An 18,381-nucleotide genomic window follows, 5' to 3' on the forward strand; every position below is an offset into this window, starting at 1 on the left:
AAACAAGACAGGTCCCTACACCGATCCCTGAGGAACACCACTCGTTACCGGTCTCCAGCCAGATATTGAGCCATTGACTACAACTCCTTGTGTGTGGCCATCCAGCCAGTTCTTTATCCACTGAGTGGTCCATCCATCAAATTGATATCTCTCCAATTTAGAGACAAGGATGTTGTGTGGGACAGTGTAAAACGCTTTGCACAAGTCCAGGTAGATGACATCAACTGCTTTACCCTTGTCCACCAGTTCTGTAGCCCCATCAGAGAAGGCCACCAAATTGGTCAGGCAGGATTTCCCCTTAGTGAAGCCATGCTGGCTTCCACCAAGCACCTTGTTGTTTTTCACGTGCCTTAGCATGCCTTCCAGGAGAATCTGCTCCAAGATTTTGCCAGGCACAGAGGTGAGAATGACCAGTCTGTAATTCCCCTGGTCTTCCATTTTCCCCTTCTTCAAAATGGGGGTTATATTTCCCTTTTTCCAGTCATCGGGAACTTCACCTGACTGCCATGATTTTTCAAATATGCTGGCCAGTGGCTTAGCAACTTCATTCGCCAGCTCCTTCAGGACCCACGGATGGATTTCATCAGGTCCCAGGGACTTGTGTGCGTTCAGATTTTTAAGATGGTCTTGAACCAGATCCTCTCCTACAGTGGGCCCAAGGTCTTCATTCTCACAGTCCCTGTGTCTACCTTCTAAGACCTGGGTGTTGCGGTCAGAGCCTTTGCCAGTGAAGACTGAGGCAAAGAAGTCATTCAGAACCTCAGCCTTCTCCAGATCCTGTGTAGCCAGTTCTCCTGAGTGCTTCCTCAGGGGGCCTGTGTTGTCCCTAATCTGTTTTTTGTTTGCTACGTACCTGTAGAATCTGTTCCTGTTATCTTTAACATCCATAGCCAAGTTTAATTCTAACTTGCCCTTAACCTTCCTACCCTGGTCCCTAGCTTCCCGGACAACATCCCTGTACTCTTCCCAGGCCACTTGTCCTTGCTTCCGTTTTTTATAAGCCTCTTTTTTCCTTTGAATTTTCCTCAGCAGCTCCTTATCCATCCAGCTAGGTCTCCTGGCCCTCCTGCCGCACTTCCTTATAGTTGGGATGCAACACTCCTGAACTTGTAAATATAATGTGCAGTGGCTTAGCAACTTGATCTGCGAGCTCCTTCAGGACCCCTGGATGGATTTTGTCAGGTCCCATGGACTTGTGCACGTTCTGGTTCTTAAGATGATCTCAGACCTGTTCCTCTCTTACAGTGGGCCTAAGATCTTCATTCTCCCAGTCCCTGCATCTGCCTTCTAAGAACTGGGGAGGGTGAATACTGAGGCAAAGAATTCATTGAGAACATGTCCTCATTTCAGCAGCAGCAGTCATTTTCTCCTTCTTAGTAGCTGGTGCAGTGCTGTGATTTTGACTTTCAGCCTGGGAACAATGCTGAGTCTCCTACACTGGAGATATTCAAGGATCGCCTGGACAAGTTCCTGTGTGATGTACTGTAGGTTACCCTGCTCTTGCAGGGGGGTTGGACTAGATGATCTTTTTAGGTCCCTTCCAACCCTTGGGATTCTGTGATTCTGTGATTCTGATAACACCAATGCTTTTAGTTGTTGCTAAGCAATTTTCACTCTGACCAAGGACTTTCTGAGTCTCATTTTTTGCCAGGGAGAAGGAGAAGCCACGAGGAATCAGAGACAGGACATCTGATCCAAACTAGCCAACGAGGTATTCCACACGACAGCATGTCATGCCCAGTATATAAACTGTTGTCAGTTACCCGGAAGGGCTAGATCACTGCTCAGGCCGGGCTGGGTATTGGTCAACAGGTGGTGAGCGGTTGTATTCTCTTCCCTTGTTATTTCCCTTAGCATTACCATTATTGGTGGTAGCAGTAGTGGTTTGTGTTATACCTTAGTTACTGGACTGTTCTTTTCTCAACCCGTGGGAGTTAGATTCTTTTGACTCTTCTCCCCATCCCTCTGTGAGGGGGCCGGAAGAAAGTGGGGGGTGAGTGAGTGAGTGGCTGCATGGTTCTGGGTTGCCTGCTGGACTTAAAATAAGACAGAACCTCAGACTATTATTCTACAATAACACTTACTGCAACTTATCAATATTTTTCTACCTCTAGGTATTCAAAGATCCTGGAGACTTCAGTACTCTCACAAATATTACTTGCAAATGAAAATATAAATATCTCAGCATCAGAATACTGCTTTCTTTTCCACATCATGCAATATTTCTCCATATCATGAGGTGTATCAAGAACTTTCTTCACAGTACACATATGTGCTACTTGGCTGGAAGCTTCATGGGTAACTGACAGTAGGAAGTTATTCTAAAAAAAAAATAATTCTGAGAACAGCCATAGCATCAAGAATGTCTTAGAAGGCTGAACAGTCACACAACACAACACACTTCAGAAATATAATCACACTTCAGACATGTGTTTCATTCCCGATTAATACCTTGCTGTTACGCAAATTAGAAAAGAGGTTTCATAGTAAATATTATGCTCATGTCTTTCTACAGAAAATACATTCTTTATACTCTGCAATTTAATAATGGAAAAAAATTGACTATTTCAACAGTATGAATTAACAGTATGAGTTAAAAGCAAAATGTATTTTGATAAATATGTTCCTTCCTACTCAGCAGCCCCCTGTTCACAAGATCATGAAGTCATTGCTTGGAAGGGATACATGGATCTCACCTAGTCCAACATGAAATCTCACTGACATAACAACTAACAAACCACAGCGTCATCTAGACAAGTCTCAAAACTTGCCAAGAATGGAGGATCTATAACTTTTTTTGAGTATCCCACTCTGGTGCTCCACTGTGATTCAAGTGAAAAGGTTTCTTCTTACATCATACTGAACCTCCTCAGGTGCAATCTGTAGACCAATTTGCTGCCAATTACTGTGATTTGTCTAGGATTATCAAGAGCTGTCCTGCAATCATTATACTATGGGTTACATTTGATTTGATCCAAGTTTTGGGCAGAGAAAGATGAGACTAACCTAGAAAATTAGACTTCCTGCTTGCTAAAAGAGCATTATTATTAATTCACTTAAACATCATTCATAGTTCCCACTAACTTTTGTAAGTTACCCTTCACCTTGACCTGAGGTCAAGCACTAATATTTGCATATTCTTAGTAACTGCTAATCAAAACACACCTTAAAGCATCTACATCTTTAATCCTCCTCCCATTTATAGTTTCTTGCCTGCACCTAACAACTCTGCAGTTCAACTGGAACATAAAACACCACAAGGGATGTTAAAAAAACCCACAGACAACCCAAAACAATCTCACAATAATAATTTCATAACTAGACAAAATAGCCCAAGGAAAGAGAGCACTATAATAATACACCTGCACTGCAGAGAAGACCAAGATCCAAGGCTCTAAAGTCTTAGATTTGGTATGTGAAGATACTGCACTTCAGCAGCTTCATTATTCTCACAGTACATATGAGAGATGTCAAAGACATTTTGCAGAAGTACTCAGCAGATGCCTGAACAGCTTGATCAGATGGTTATAGAGCAAATTAATTTTTCAGAAGTTCAGCAGTACAGGAAGGAGATCATACTGTAATAAAAGCTGTTACAAATCTTGCCTTTGAACCAGTAGAAGACATCAATTTGCATACATCAGGGAATACCTAGTAAACAGAGTGTTACACTATTTACCATTTATTAGAAGTGTTTTGAATTGTACTAAGATACAATACCAAGACTGTGTAAAAACTTAAAATAGCTGCATCTTCTAACACAGACTATAATTTGCAGCTAATTCATGTACTTAATATTATACCTTCTTTAAAAAGGAAGCCTCTTTCAGAATTAACTCCTAATTCTGAAAGCAAACACACACAATATGTAGGCTTACAGTGTCAGTTTTAAGGGCCAGGAGTACAGCATATTCAACACTGAAACTTAAGTAACTGCTCTGGAGTTCATAATCACAGAAGACATAGCTACATCATTTGTGACTAAAACCAATCAGTTATCATCACTTCTTGAAATTTTAAATTTATTTTCTTTTTTAGCTCTCTCAGGTAGGTACATTACAATAGAAGTGTAATAAAGGATAGAGAATATTATAGTGTACCCAGGGCTTTCCTCAAAAATATTTAAACACACCTTTTTAAGCCTTCAGCAGCGGAGCATGAGGAAAACACAGCATCCAGGTGTCTTGACCCTGAATGGCAATAGCCATCAGAGGAGACTCAAGTCTTTGTCAGGACTTGCCCAGGAGAGGTCAGCTCTGCTGATGCAAGTAGCTGACTCACACAGGGCAATGCCATCCCAGAGTGAGTAAAACACCATCCTTGGGAACACAGCGAAGGGAGCACGGTGTGGCAGCTGACACGGGCAGGGCAAGCAGGCAGGTGAGTGGAAAGGGTCCAGTAGCCCAGCAGGCTGCAGAGGTGAGCTCAGACAGTGGTCATCAAGTAAGTTCTCTAAGATGGCATTCTCTCGACAGAAAGCAAAGAAAACTAAGTCTTCTCTGCTGGCCAGGAAGGACATGGTGACCCAGACAGAGGTCCCATATAAAACATGTAATTGTCCCCGTGTCTGGCTGTAGAAAGTGCAAGAGCCTGTTGGCAATGTTAGATGGTGGCAGCCTAAGATGTCAGGAGGCTGATGATTTGCTCTGTATAGTGTCAGAGCTAAGGGAGAAGGTGGAACAGCTAAGGGGCATGAGGGAATCCAAGGAGGAGCTTGACTGATGGACCCACATGCTACCATTCCTGAGAGCAGCAAGCCAGCCTCCCAACACAGAAGAACTTCTGGATCCCCTACCTTCTTGCCATCAGGCAGGTGGAAGAAACTTAGGAGACAAGGGAGGCTGGAAATAGGTTACTCCTTGGAGTAGACAGTGTATTACCCTCCACCTTGTGTCACACTCCCTAGTACCCCTTTACAATAGATACTAAGCCCTGGTACTTCAGGATCAGGAAAGTGAGGAAGGTGATGATAACGGATCATCTAGGTTAGAAGAGTTCCCACAGGAAAGTCAGTGAACACCTCATATTATGACCAGATGTACTAAAAAAAAAAAACAAAAAACCACAACTAGTGGTGGTGAGTGGTGACTCCACCCTAAGGGGGACAGAGGGTCCCATATGCCAGCCTGATCACACTCATAGAGAAGGCTGCTGCCTTCCAAGGCTAGGGTGAGGAACATCATCAGAAAACTCACTTGTCTGGTATGGCCCTGTGACTACTATGCTTTATTTGTCTTCCAGGTGGGAAATGTAGAAATTAAGAAGCCTGAGGGGATGCAAGAAGGACTTCAGGGAATTGGGGTGACTGGTTCAGGGTTCAGGAGCTCAAGCAGTGTTGTCATCCCTCCTGCCAGTTGCAAATAATGGCAATGGTTACATCAGAAAAATCAATTAAATTAATTCCTGGCTCTGTGACTGTTGTCAGTGCCAGAATTTGGGGGTTTTGACCACTGGTCAGTTTTACACGCATCACACATGCTGGTGGCAGATGGGGTATGCCTGTCCCAAAGGCGGAAAAGGATTCTAGCCCAGGAGCTATCAGAGCTTATAGAGAGAGCTTTAAACTATGTTTGAAGGGGGAAGGGGTAACACCAGGCTCACTAGACATAAGCCGTTTGGTACTGTGCCACTGCTGTTGGAGTCCAGGTACACAGGGCAACCAAAATGCATCTGTGCCAATGCCTGCAGCAAGGGCAACAAGGAGAAGCTGGAAGCCACTGTACAGCAGGGCATCGAGACATAACTGCCATCACAGAAATGCGGTGGGATGATTCACATGATTGGAGTGCTACAGTAAATGGCTACAGGCTCTTCAGAAGGGACAGGCCAAAAAAAGGAGATGGCAGGGTTGCGTTTTATGTCAAGGAGTGTATAGACTGCCTTGAACTCAGTGTTGTAAAAAGGCTGAATGCTTGTGGGTGAAGATCAAGAGGGAAGCCAATCAAGCTAATATCCTGGTAGGAGTCTGTTATAGACCACCCAGCCAGGATGAAGCTACAGATGAAGTGTTCTTCAAACAACTGGGAGAAATTTCACAATCGCTTACTCTTGTTCTCATGGGGGACTTCAACCTATCAGATGTCTGCTGGAAGCACAACACAGCAAAGAAACAGTTCAGGAGGTTCTTGGAGGGTGTGGAAGGTAACTTCCTGACCCAACTAGTGACTGAGCAAACTAGGGGAGATGTGTGGCTAGATATACTGTTCACAAACAGAGAAGGACAGGTGGGTGAAGCAATGGTTGGAAGCCAGGTTGGGCAACACAGATTGACTGAATTTTCAATCCTTGGAGAAGTCAGGAAGAAGATGAGCAAAACCTGCACCTTAGACTTCTGGAAGTCTAACTTTGGCTTGTTCAGCATGCTGGCTGTCAGAATTCCTTGGGAAACTATTATTGAAGAACAATGGGGTCCAAGTAGGCTGGACACTCTTCAAGAATTAAATCCTTAAAGCTCAGGAGCAGGGGGTCCCTATGCGCCAAAAATCAAACTAGCAGGGAAGACCACCAGACTGACTGAACAGGGAGACAGTGCTGGAACTCAGGAAAAGAGTTTATCACCTGTGGAAGAAAGGATAGTCACCCCATTAAATGTATAAGGATGTTATTATGTTATATAGAAAGTTAAAAAGGCAAAAGCAGAGATGAAACTAAATCTGGCCACTGCTGTAAAAGATAATTAAAAGTACTTTTTTCAAATATATTAGCAATAAAAGGAGGGCCAAGGAGAACCTCGATCCTCTACTGGATACTAGAGGAAACCTAGTCATGGAGGATGAGGAAAAGACTGAGGTACTTAATGCTGCTTTTGCCTCAGTCTTTAATAGCCACATCAGCCATTCTCAGGGTCCCCAGTCCCCTGAGCTGGATGGCAGACAGAGGGAGCTGACTGAAGTCCTCATAGTTCACGAAGAGATGTTTAGAGACCTCCTGCTCCACTTAGACATACGTACGTCTATGGCTGGATGGGTTACACCCAAGAGTGCTGAAAGAGCTGGCAGAAAGTTTGCTAAGCCACTCTCCATCATGTATCAGCAGTCCTGGTCTCATGGGCAGGTCCAAGCAGATTGGAGGTTGGCCAGTGTGATACCTCTCTACAAAAAGGGCAGGAAGGAAGACCCTGAGAATTATAGGCCTGTCAGCCTGACCTCAGTGCCAAGGAAGGTCATAGAGCAGTTGACCCTAAGTGAGATCATAAAGCACGTGTGGGAAAACAGAGCGATCAGGCCCAGCCAGCATGGATTCATGAAGGGCAGGTCCTGCTTGACCTGATCTCCTTCCACGATAAGGTGACCCACCTGGTTGATGAGGTAAAGGCTATAGGCATTGTCTATTTGGATTTAAGTAAAGCATTTGACACTGTCTCCCACAGCATTCTACTGGAAAAACTGGCTGCTCATGGCCTGAATAGGATTCTTCACTGGGTTGGAAACTGGCTGGATGAGCGAGCCCAAAGAGTGATGGTAAATGGTATCCCAACTAGTTTAAGACTGGTCACTAGTGGTGTCCCTCAGGGCTCAGCTTTAGGGCCAGTGTTGTTTAGTATCTTCTTTGATGATTTGGATGAGGGGATTGAGTGCATCCTCAGTAAATCTGCAGATGACACCAAGTTGGCTGGGATTTGTTGATCTGCTGAAGAATAGGAAGGCTCTGCAGAGGGATCTGCACAGGCTGGATGGACTGTCAGTTGCCAATGGTATGAAGTTCAATCAGGCAAAGTGCTGGGTCCTGCATTTGGGTTAACAACCCCAAGCAACGCTACAGGCTTGGGGAAGAGTGGCTGGAAAGCTGCTCACGGAAAAAGACCAGGGGATGCTGATTCATGGACCTGAACATGAGCCTGCAGTGTGCCCAGGCAGCCAAGAAGGCCAACAGTATCCTAGCCTGTATTAGAAACAGCACAGCCAGCAGCACCAGGGAAGTGATCATCCCTCTGTACTGGGCACTGCTGAGGCTTCACCTTGACTACTGTGTTCAGCTGTGGACACCTCACTAGAAGAAAGACATTAAGGTACTGGAGCGGGTCCAGAGAAGGGCAAGAGAGCTGGTGAAGGGTTTGGAGAGTAAGTCTTATCAGAAATGGCTGTGGAAACTGGGGATGTTTAGTCTGGAGGAGCGAAGGCTCTAGGGGGACCTAATCATCCTCTACATCTACCTGAAAAGGAGGTTGTAGTGAGGTGGGGGTCAGTCTCTTCTCCCAAGTAAGAAGTGCTAGGACAAGACGAAACAGCCTCAAGGTGTGCCGGGGAGGTTTAGATGCAATATTAGGAAAAATTTCTTCACCAAAAGGGTGGTCAGGTACTGGAACAGGCTGTCCCGAGAAGCGGTGGAATCACCACCCCTGAAAGCGTTCAAAACGTGTATGGATGAGGCCCTCTTTGATTTTTTCTGCTTTATGTTAACAAGTGAAATTGTCTGCTGGCTTTCTACAGAGAAGGAGAGTATCAGCTAGCACACAAGGAAAGATAAATAGGGGCAATACCTGGTTTTGGTAACCAAAGGCTACCTCGTAGGACTTTCTCTTGTGCCAGATCAATGACCTGTTACGTTGTCTCAGTCCATCTCATAATACTTCACCCTTAGAAAACCCAACCAGTAAATGTCAGTCTAGATTAAGACAAAACTATGCCCATTCCCACCTACTTAAAAAATACTCAGTTTTCCCTGGAGGAAATTCACATACCGAATAACCAGAATGCTGTAAAAAACACAAGCTACATACACAGTTGCAGTCAACAGCTCAACATCCATATGGGGACCGTGATGAGTGGTGTCCCTCAGAGGTCAGTGTAGGGACCGAACCTGTTCAACAGCTTTGTCAGCAACATGGAGACTGGGATTGACGTATCCTCAGCAAGTCTGCCAACCACACCAAGGTGTGTGGTGCAGTCGATACACTGGAGGGAAGCGATCCAGAGGGACCTTGACACACTTGAGAGGTGGGCCAGTGCACCCTCATGAAGTTCAACAAAGCAAAGTGCAAGGTCCCACACCTAGGTTGGGGAAATCCCAAAAACAGCTACAGTCTGGGCAGAGAAGTAATCCAGAGCAGCCCTGAGGAGAAGGCCTTAGGGGTATTGGTCCACAAGAAACTGAACATGAGCCGGCTTCAGTGTGAACTCACAGCCCAGAAACCAACCATGTGGTGGGCTGCATCAAAAGAAGTGTTACCAGCAGGTTGAAGGAGATGATCCTACCTCTTGACTCTGCTCTCATGAGACCTCACTTGGAGTACATTGTGCAGTTCTAGTGTCCCCAGCGTAAGAAACAAGAAGGGCCATGAGGATGATAACGGGGCATACAGCACTTCCCATACAAAGGCTGAAAAAATTGGAGCTGTTCAGCCTGAAGAAAATTTGTGTGGAGACCCCATAGCAGACTTCCAATACCTGAAGGGGGGCTACAAGGGTGCTGCAGAGGGGCTCTTCATCAGAGACTGTAGTCCCTGGAGATGACTGCAGTGACAGGACAAGGTGTAATGGGTTTAAACTTAAACAGGGGAAGTTCGGGTTAGATATAAGGAAGAAGCTCTTTACTGTGAGGCTGGTGAGGCACTGGCACAGGTTGCCCAAAGATGTGGTTAAATACTCCATCACTGGAAGTGTTCAAGGCCAGGTGGGACAGGACCTTGGGTGACACAGAATCATAGAATAGTTAGGGTTGGAAAGGAACTTAAGATCATCTAGTTCCAAACCCCCTGCCATGGGCAGGGACACCTCACACTAAACTATCTCACCCAAGGCTCCATTCAGCCTGGCCTCGAACACCACCAGGGATGGAGCGTTTACCACTTCTCTGGGCAACCTGTCCCAGTACCTCACCACCCTCACAGTAAAGAGCTTCTTCCTTATATCTAACTTGAACTTTCCCTGTTTAAGTTCTGGAAAGAATACAGGGATGTTGTCCAGAAAGCTAGGGACCAGGATAGGAAAACTAAGGCTCAGACGGAATTCAACTTGGCTAGGGATGTGAAAGGTAACAGGAATGAATTCTATAGGTAAGTAGCAAATAAAAGACAAGACTAGGAACAACGTGGGCCCTCTCCGGAAGCTATCAGGAGAACTGGCTACCCTAGATTTGGAGAAGGCTGGGATTCTTAACGACTTCTTTGCCTCAGTCCTCGCTGGCAAATGCTCTGACCACACCACCCAAGTCTTGGAAGGCAGATGCAGAGACTGTGAGAAAGAAGACCTTAGGCCCACTGTAGGAGAAGATCTGGTTCGAGACCAGCTTAAGAACTTGAACATGCACACGTCCATGGGACTTGATGAAATCCATTTGTAGGTCCTGAAGGAGCTGGCGAATGAAGTTGCTAAGCCACTGTCCATCATATTTGAAAAATCATGGCGGTCAGCTGGAGTTCCCGACAACTGAAAAAAGTGAAATATAACCCCCATTTTGAAGAAGGGGAAAATGGATGACCAGGGAACTACAGACCAGTCAGTCCCAACTCTGTGCCAACTATGAGCTTGAAGAGAGCCTTGCACAACATGGTTTAGTGTCATAGAATCATAGAATAGTCATGGTTGGAAAGGGCCTAAAGTTACAACCCCCTGCCATAGGCTGGGACGCCTCACACTAAGCCATCCCACACAAGGCTTCATCCAACCTGGTCTTGAACACTGCCAGGGATGGAGCACTCACAACCTCCCTGGGCAACCCATTCCAGTGCCTCACCACCCTAACAAGAAAGAATTTCCTCCTTATATCCAATCTAAACTTCCCCTGTTTAAGTTTTAACCCGTTACCCCTTGTCCTGTCACTACAGTCCCTGACAAAGAGTCCCTCCCCAGCATCCCTATAGGCCACCTTCAGGTACTGGAAGGCTGGTATGAGGTCTCCACGCAGCCTTCTCTTCTCCAGGCTGAACAGCCCCAACTTCTTCAGTTGGAAGTGCTCCAGTCCCCTGATCATCCTCGTGGCCCTCCTCTGGACTTGTTCCAGCAGTTCCATGTCCTTTTTATGTTGAGGACACCAGAACTGCACACAATACTCCAGGTGAAGTCTCACAAGAGCAGAGTAGAGGGGCAGGATCACCTCTTTCGACCTGCTGGTCACACTCCTTTTGATGCAGCCCAGGTTGGCTGCGAGCGCACACTGCCGGCTCATTTTCATTTTCTCATCGACCAGCACCCCCAAGTCGTTCTCCGCAGGGCCGCTCTGAATCTCTTCTTTGCCCAATCTGTAGCTGTGCCTGGAATTGCTCAGACCCAGGTGTAGGACCTTGCACTTGTCGTGGTTGAACTTCATAAGGTTGGCATCAGCCCACCTTACAAGCGTGTCAAGGTCCCTCTGGATGCCATCCCTTCCCTCCAGTGTATCAAACAAACCACACAGCTTGGTGTCATCGGCAAACTTGCTGAGGGCGCACTCAATCCCACTGTCCACGTCAGCGACGAAGATGTTAAACAAGACAGGTCCCTACACTGATCCCTGAGGGACACCACTCGTTACCGGTCTCCAGCCGGACATCGAGCCATTGACCTCAACTCTTTGTGTGCGGCCGTCCAGCTAGTTCTTTATCCACTGAGTGGTCCATCCATCAAATTGATGTCTCTCCAATTTAGAGAGAAGGACGACGTGTGGGACAGTGTCGAACGCTTTGCACAAGTCCAGGTAGATGACATCAACTGCTTTACTCTTGTCCACCAGTTCTGTAGCCCCATCAGAGAAGGCCACCAAGTTGGTCAGGCAGGATTTCCCCTTAGTGAAGCCATGCTGGCTTCCACCAAGCACCTTGTTGTTTTTCACGTGCCTCAGCATGCCTTCCAGGAGAATCTGCTCCAAGATTTTACCAGGCACAGAGGTGAGACTGACTGGTCTGTAATTCCCCTGGTCTTCCATTTTCCCCTTCTTCAAAATGGGGGTTATATTTCCCTTTTTCCAGTCATCGGGAACTTCACCTGACTGCCATGATTTTTCAAGTATGATGGCCAGTGGCTTAGCAACTTCATTCGCCAGCTCCTTCAGGACCCGCGGATGGATTTCATCAGGTCCCACGGACTTGTGTGCGTTCAGATTTTTAAGATGGTCTTGAACCAGATCCTCTCCTACAGTGGGCCCAAGGTCTTCATTCTCACAGTCCCTGTGTCTACCTTCTAAGAACTGGGTGGTGCAGTCAGAGCCTTTGCCAGTGAAGACCGAGACAAAGAAGTCATCCAGAACCTCAGCCTTCTCCAAATCCTGTGTAGCCAGTTCTCCCGAAAGCTTCCTCAGGGGGCCTATGCTGTCCCTAGTCTTTTTTTTGTTTGCTCCGTACCTGTAGAATCCCTTCCTGTTATCCTTAACATCCCTGGCTAGGTTTAATTCTATCTGGGACTTAGCCTTCCTAACCTGGTCTCTAGCTTCCCAGACAACATCCCTGTACTCTACCGAGGCTGCCTGTCCTTGCTTCCATTTTTTATAAGCCTCTTTTAGGTGTCCTTGCCCATGCCAGGGGGGGTTGGAACTAGATGATTCTAAGGTCCTTTCCAACACTAACTATTGTATGATTGTAAGAAATACATGTGTACTATTTGCAAGACAGTGATATTATGATGACCAATAATACTTTAAAAACCCTAAAATATGCAATCTATAGCCATTTTATGAATAATGAAAACTGAGAAGTCAAAGAGTCAAGAAAACAATAGTAACAAGCTGTTAGATTACAGATTTGATCCTTCAAGATAGACTATGTGTAGGCAATTCTACTGCACTGGACCACTCGAATGTTAAAATGTTAAGAACATTCCTAAATGTCTCACAGGACAGGAGTCAGAACACCCAGCTACTTGTAGCATCTGAAAAACCTGGAATAGAAATTGTGGAAAAGGCTATCCTCCAGTGTTCAGCATATTCCTTCCAGCATGGTGGATTTAAAAAAATTTAGACTCATAATTCAACACCTTAAACCAAGATATTTCTAAATATTTTTGTGTATACAATCTACTGCACATGCCTCAAGACTGAACTGTTCTGAATACAATTTTCAGAATAATACACATGCAGCTGCACATAATTATTGGGATTTGAATATTCAAATAGGTAAGCATCTACGTAGTTATTTCAGCATGCACAGGATGATGAAATTACGCTTCACAGTTTCCCAAAATACATCTCTTAGTCTTTAGAGAACCTTAATTTATCTCAAGCAGTATTTTAATGAGTAATTATTTTTAAGTCATCCCATGAATTCTTTTTGTTCAAATCAACTGACAAATCAACTGCTCTGACTGAAAGAACTACATTTGCTCACATACCTTGAATGCAGCTCTGGACTACCATTGTTGTATTTACTTCCTCTTTCCCAGACACCAAAATCTGGCACACGATAGGCTCTTTCCACACAAAAGACAAGGTTCTGAATGAAGGAAACCTATGAAAAAGAAAGTAAGCAAGCAAAATTGACTGAAGGAAACTGAAAATATAATTTCTTCTGTTCGGGGGTTTTATTTGGTTTTGGCCTTTTTTTTTTCCTCCAAAAAAACAAAGATGTTTTTCCTCAGCCATCCTAATGTGCCTTCAATTTTTCCCCCTGAAGAATGATGTTCCCCATTTCAGATATTCTTCTAAAACTAGATTTTATTCACTAAATACTAAGAACTGTTCAAATCAGGTGATGCTGAGATTTATGCAAAAGTTCCTACAAAGCCTGGGATAAAAATTATTTCATATTCAACACATACATTTGAACAGGTCCAAGAAGATGGCATTTTGATCTATTCAAAAAGATCTGTCCTAAAAAACACCAGATAGCAAAAAAAAAATTGACTCCTACAAGAGTAGGACGCAGAAATCTTGGTGTTGTTTCATAATTCATTTTAAGAGAAATGATCTGCCAAACTTTTATTATATTAGCTCAAGATAATACACACTTATGCAAATTAAAACATACTCCTTCATAAATAAAACTCTGAATCAATTTATAATTAAAATATCTTGAATCGACATGTTTCAACTGAATACTAAAATAGCAAAGAATATTTTAAAGATTTTAAGGTGTATTTAACTACAGCTGGGGACTTACTTAAGCAGGTACTTTTTATTCATTTACACTGCTGAAAGAGACATTTCGAGTTGCTTCATTGTAGAAAAGTTAAATTGACGATTAATTTTTTACACAGAACTTACAGGAAATTTAACCACAAACACAACATTTACACTGATTCATCCACAATTCTGTGGGAAAAGAGAATGGGAAAAGACAAATGGCTATAAACACAGTCAGACTGCTCTTGTGAGACCCCACTTGGAGTACTATGTACAGTTCTGGTACCCTCAACGTAAGAAAAACATGGAGCTGTTGGAGATCAGCCAGAAGAGAACCATGAGGATAAGGGGGCTCAGAGCACTTCCCGTATGAAGACAGGCTAAAAAATTTGGAGCTCTTCAGCCTAAAGAAAATCTGCATGGAGACCTCACAGCAGCCTTCCAATATCTGACGGGCGGCCTACAAGGATGCTGGAGGACTTCATCAGGGACTGTAGTGATAGGACAAGGGGTAATGGGCTTAAACTTAATCAGGGAAGTTCGGGTTATATATTAGGAAGAAGTTCTTTACTGTGAGGGTGGCGAGGTACTGGCAGAGGTTGCCCAAAGATGTAAACGCTCCATTGCTGGCAGTGTTCAAGGCCAGGCTGGCCAGGGTCTTGGGTGACATGGTCTAGTGTAAGGCACCCCTGCCCATGGCAGAGGGGTGGAACTGGATGATCTTAAGGTCCTTTGCAACCCAAACCATTTTATGATTCTATGATCTACAGAGGACAAAACCACTTCAGTACAGGCAAGTGATACTTAATTTTTTTTTAATGAGCTATGAGATAAAAAATTTTACTGAAAGTTACTTGTTTAAATCTTATTTTACCTGTATACCTACCTGTTTTGTCCTTTTCTCTCAGTTTTTCTGTAAATCTTAAAAAGTTACTATTTCAGACACACTCTTTATGCTAATAGCAATCCATCAGTGATATACGTAATTCTGTTCTTACTTTTGTCTCTATTTATTACATGTCTCTGCTAAAATTTCACTGTGCGGTGCTCATGTGCAATATTCTGTACACAAAATCTTTCCACAGCTAGCATTTTCAAGGAAAAAGCCCCACTCTTTAAAGATGTCCACTAGTATTCAGCCCTGTAATTTAGCACTTGGTTGCATTAAAATGAACTCCTTCTGAATGAAGCTCGAATACACAGTGATTAAGAGTGGGGCTTTTCCTACATCTATCAATAACTGAAATTCAGATGCATCAGCTAAATGAAGAAGCAAGGACCACTACATAGAAATACATAATCTTACTGATGATTTTTTACCAGTGATGACGTTCAGAACACAATAAAAAAAATGGCCAATTACAGATACTTTATGAGACTAACTAAGGCTTCCAAACAGCAGATTTAGAGAAAAAAAAAAAAATGCATCAGATAACTGGTTGCCAAGCAAATCTTCAGAAGGCAACTATTCATATCATTGGCATGTAAATACTATAACCAAGTCCATGATAAAAGCAGTTACAGAAATTCTGGATTCTGTGTGTTAAGCTAATTTATGCAGTAACCAAGCATGTGGAGAGCAAGGTGCAATAAAGAATACACAGGCAACATGAATGACTGCAAATACGAGTGCCACTCTGTTTTATCTGTAGCTAACCGCTCTCAAATTCATTCACTTGCACAATCATACTATTCTCTTTGTTATGGTTGCAAAGGTGAGATTAAATTCAATTTCCAACTGCAAACACAGGCAACTAGTTGCTAACACACTCACAGCTGCCATGTCTGACATCAAGGAACCTGGTATACAATGATTGTATCATATGAGTTCTGTGTGCAAACAGCCGTGCAGACAGCCTGCCAAATATCAACCATCTGCCAGTACCTTCCACTTCACTAGCCCTGGTTCAAAACCCTCTCTACAAAAGGAAAGACACTAAGTACATCCAGCTTGACACTTGGGTAGCAGGTTGGCACACCCATGGAGCTGCCAATGCCACAATCCTGTGTATTATCTAGACTAACAGGAAAACTTGGAAATACCATAATTATGTGGTGCTAATGAGATCTGAGAATATATGGAACTGTTGAAGCTATACAGAGACTATCAGAATATACAGGTCTGGGGTAAGATAATCTTAGTGTAAACCTCCATAGTCCACAGATTTCTAGGCCAAAGTTGAAATGAAAACTACATCTTGACATTGAAGTAGAGAATATCCACTGACTGGAGAGTCAATGCACACACACTTTTTCTGCGGATTCTGTTATGACATGCACACATCTGGAGGATAATATAAATTAATAGTCAAGCTAAGTAAAAACATCATATACATTTGCCTCCTCACAGACATAAAGGCAATTCAAAGAAAATAATATAGACCTATCATATAATCTAACTAAGAGAGAAAGGAGACAAGTTGCATCACTTAGTTTTCTCCTTATCTGTCGTGGTTTAAGCCCAGCCACTAACTCAGAACCATGCAGCCACTAGCTCACTCCTTTCCTTCTGCCCCACCCTGTTTCTGGAGGGATGGGGAGAATTGGAAGAATGAAAATCCCACGGGTTGAGATAACAACAGTCCCATAACTAAGGCACCATACAAAACCACTACTACTACCACCACCAATAATAAGGGAAATAACAACGGGAGAGAATATAAAACTAAAAGGGGAAAAGGAAAAAAAAAAAACAATAAACACAAGTGATGCACAATACAATTGCTCATCACCTGCCAATCGATACCCAGCCTGACCCCAGCAGTGATGTGGGCCTCCCAGGTAACTCCCCCAGTTTATATAGTGGGCATGATGTGCTGTGCTATGGAATACCCCTTTGGCTTGTTTGGGTCAGGTGTCTTGTCTCTGCTTCCCCTCAGGTTCTCGTGCCCCTCCTCACTGGCCAAGCATGAAACTGAAAATTCCTTGATCAGGGTAAACATTACCTAGCAAAAACTCAAAACATCAGTGTGTTATCAGCACTGTTCTCAGACTGAAGTCAAAACCACAGCACTGCACAAGCTACTAAGAAGGAGAAAAGTAACTGTTACAGCTAAACCCAGGACAATATCTAAAGAAAAAACATTAATGAACATGTATATTTTAGAAAATATAATGCAAATACACTACTACTTGAAAAATCACAGATTTTAAATATGTTAGCACTTTTAAGTGCATTTAAGCTTTTTAAGGCAATACAGCAGTGATGACTAAACAGACCAGATTAAACTCAAACAACTTCAGATTAAGAACACAGTGGGGAGAGAGGAAGAGGGGAGTGGCAGCAGAAGGGGAAGCAGAAGGGGAAAAGAAAGGGACAACAAAAATCCTGCACTTTCTGTTCCTGCCTCAAAGCAAAACCTCATCTTAGAGCAGGACAACAGATTGTCCTGACATGACTTGTCCTTGAGCCAAGGCTATTATCATCTTATTTACAGAACCATTAACAATCTTACAAGCATCTCTTACCACGATATAAAATTGTATTATTTTCAATTAAAGATACAAGAAAACTTCTTAACACACCCAAAGGTTCATATGTATTTGAAGAAAGTGCTTCAGCTTTCCAGAAAATCAATCCTATTATTTATTATACTGAAATTCCACCTAACAGAATGCACTGACTGACAGGCTGAAATAAGAAGAAACATGAAAAAAACATAACTAGAAGTTAACAATCCTAACAGATCTTTTAAATCTTTACCCTGTACCTTGCAGACATAGCAGGGAACTATAAAAGTTTTCAATGTCATTTTACATTCACTCTTCCCATATCTAACACTTTATTAGCTATTAATTTATTACACTCTCCATTCACTCCTTTCATCTGCTCTGACTTCCATTAAAAAGGGGAGAGTATCTGCAGTGTATGTCCAGAACAATTATTTTACAGTTAAAATCAAGAAAAAAAACACCAAACAACTTAATAAAGCATGTGTTTTAGCATCAGAAATCTATTCATACCTCATCTGTGTTGTAGATGACCTGTAGCCCCGAAGAGATCATCTCAACCAAATAGAGGAGAAATAATGACACAGCATTTATCTGAAGTAATTAAAGACAGAAAAGAAACTATAATTAACTTTACATTTATTGGAGTCACATAAGCAAGGTAAATGTGGTGCGACTTAAGAACAGAAATGGTCCCACTGTAACACAGTTTTGGTTCTTCAAAGATATTATCCCAGTCTATCAATATCATAGATGTAACAATGTGGAAACAATCGACAGGAAGAAATCCCACAGACAGGCACTGTCTTATAAAACTGCTGCTGCAGTATAGTTGTTTAAATTATTTGAAACTATGATATTAAAATGTTTGCACTTAGGCATGCTGCTTTGACCCACAGGCAATCACTTCAGTCACAAGCTGTTTCACAATTTATTAGCAAGTAGAACACCAAGAAGGCAAGT

At 43.3% G+C, this 18,381-nt stretch overlaps 1 protein-coding gene across 4 annotated transcripts in view; it reads right to left on the reverse strand.

Moving 5' to 3' along the window:
* The window catches only part of PHKB (phosphorylase kinase regulatory subunit beta), a 104,160-nt gene that overhangs the window by 61,557 nt on the left and 24,222 nt on the right, over positions 1-18,381 (reverse strand). For all 4 annotated transcript variants that reach the window (XM_065663600.1, XM_065663601.1, XM_065663603.1 and 1 more), the window contains 2 exons: positions 17,932-18,012; positions 13,239-13,354 (listed from right to left, as the gene is read on the reverse strand). In XM_065663600.1, coding sequence (XP_065519672.1) covers positions 13,239-13,354; positions 17,932-18,012 — 197 coding nt within the window. The remainder of the gene's footprint in view (positions 1-13,238; positions 13,355-17,931; positions 18,013-18,381) is intronic.

The sequence above is a fragment of the Lathamus discolor genome, chromosome Z (assembly GCF_037157495.1).
Source record: "Lathamus discolor isolate bLatDis1 chromosome Z, bLatDis1.hap1, whole genome shotgun sequence".
Taxonomy (NCBI): domain Eukaryota; kingdom Metazoa; phylum Chordata; class Aves; order Psittaciformes; family Psittacidae; genus Lathamus; species Lathamus discolor.